Source organism: Echinops telfairi, unplaced genomic scaffold (genome assembly GCF_000313985.2).
Source record: "Echinops telfairi isolate 266 unplaced genomic scaffold, ASM31398v2 ScPeMD7_443;HRSCAF=831, whole genome shotgun sequence".
Taxonomy (NCBI): Eukaryota; Metazoa; Chordata; class Mammalia; order Afrosoricida; family Tenrecidae; genus Echinops; species Echinops telfairi.
The window spans coordinates 7515160-7517126 of record NW_022104341.1 but is presented as its reverse complement, the minus strand read 5'-3'; the positions used below and the strand labels follow the sequence as shown (position 1 = coordinate 7517126).

The window sequence follows — 1967 nt, the reverse complement described above, 5'->3', positions numbered from 1 at the left end:
AAAAATTTCTTCAATACCCCTATCACTCAAAATCCAAACTCCTTAGCATGACTTAGAGGAGTCCTGGTGGCATAGTGGTTACTTGTTGTGCTGCTAACTGCAATGCCAGCAGTTCAAAACCACCAGCCGTTCCAAGGAAGAAAGATGAGGCTTTCTATTCCCATAAAGAATTACAGTCTTGGAAACTCACAAGGGTGGCTCTGCCTTGTCCAGTGGAGTTGCCATGAGTCGGCATCGACTCAGCAATAACGAGTTTCTTTTTGTTTATTCCGTTTAGCCTGCCTCAAAGGCCTTTCATGACGGGATCTTTGTCTAGCTCGCTGTCTGCTCCCTTGGACTGTGCCACATGCACCCTGAGCCCCATCGGCTGAGTTACAGTGTGATGGGGTTCCTCACACCAGCGGCACTTTCATGCTCTTCTGCTACTGTACCTGCTGTTTCCATTTCCTACAACACCCCTTTATCCTCTACTCTGCCTCTACTTGTCTCCTTCCCAATCCTTTCTGTCTAAGAGTCTCCAAGAAACGTGAGAAAGGGTCTTTATATATATAAATCCCTAGTGCCTGGCAGGAGGCCTGGGATAGAGGATTGTTATTACATGCCCACAAGGTGATTCCCTGTCATGTGATTCCAAGTCCCGGGACAGTGCACCTTGAAAACCCGATGGAGCACAGCACCAGTGAGACTGTAAATGTGCTGGGACTGAGGAAGTGCCTGGCACCTGCTGAGTGGTCAAAGGAGTTCTTTAGTTCATATGACGGGTGGATGAATAAGAAACTGTGTCTTTGAGCACGTAGGTCCCCTTGATTTCTCTCTAAATTGCCTGGTTTCTGAAGCCCAGCCTGTTTTAAATCTTGCTTACATTCAGATCAGGACTTCTGACTGCTTGCCTTGTTGCTGACGCGATGGCTCAAACTACATCTTCAGCACATTTCTGGTTCTCATCATCTCAGCTTTCTGCCTCATTGCTCTGGTCCAGCCCAGCTTCCTATAGGCCTGGCTTTGATGAGTCAGGCTGGTAGGGTGACCACACAGATCAGTGATTCTGCTAACTGACTGCAGAAGCCAGCAAGAATGTCAAGGTGAAAAGATCTCATCTTAAAAGCATAGCTTCAGGGAGTTGATATGTCGTTTACATTGTCGGATGCAAAACTGATGATCCACAATGTAAAATCCTCATCTGATTCACAATTTAAAACTTGGTTTCTTAAAAGCCTAGCTTCAAGATATATTTAGACGTTTTCAGAGTTTCACCCATTTTATTGCTGAATACTGGTAATTTTTATGACCTCATGTCCACCAGGTTGCCTTTTATATTGGCTTATATTTTCTTTCCTTGAATCTACCGTGTTCTTAGATGTATACTAGCTGACAGTGGGGAGTAACGGCCAGAGAGATCGTTCCCTCGAGGAGATAAGAGGGCCAACTAAATATAGAAACAGAATCCTAAACTCTTTTAGGCCCTGTAACACAAAGACAGTTATACTTTAGAGAGGCATTTCTTGCTACTACATTCCTACCCCTATTCCTGTAGAGAAAATATGGTGCTGTAGTCGTTAGAAGACTCTTATTGGTGTACTGGGTTATGTATGCCTTGGGCTGCTAACCGCAAAGTCAGCAGTTCAAAACCACTGGCTGCTCCACAGGGGAAAGAGGTGGCCTGCTCCCGTAGACAGGTACAGCCTCAGAAACCCGATGGGCCAGTTCTGCTCTGTCCTATAGGGTTGTTATGAGCCGGGAAGCCACTCATTGGCAACGAGTGAGGTAACGTTATTTGTATTGATCCCTATCAAATTTCCTAGTAACAGCAAAAAAGTTAAGAGGGTAAAATTTATTACCGGTCTCCTGTTTGACGAATAAGAAGAATCCTGTGTGATTCTTTTAGAGAAATCATGAACCTACAGTGAAAAGAAAGGAAAAGAGTCAGTCCTCACTGGGCGCTTGAACTTGTCTACATTGATCGTTCA

At 44.8% G+C, this 1967-nt stretch overlaps 1 protein-coding gene across 1 annotated transcript in view; it reads right to left on the bottom strand.

Annotated features, from left to right (window-relative positions):
- Positions 1–1967, bottom strand: part of AKNAD1 (AKNA domain containing 1) — a 43008-nt gene that overhangs the window by 36499 nt on the left and 4542 nt on the right. Inside the window, exon 4 of the mRNA XM_045292017.1 lies at positions 1839–1898. Coding sequence (XP_045147952.1) covers positions 1839–1898 — 60 coding nt within the window. The remainder of the gene's footprint in view (positions 1–1838; positions 1899–1967) is intronic.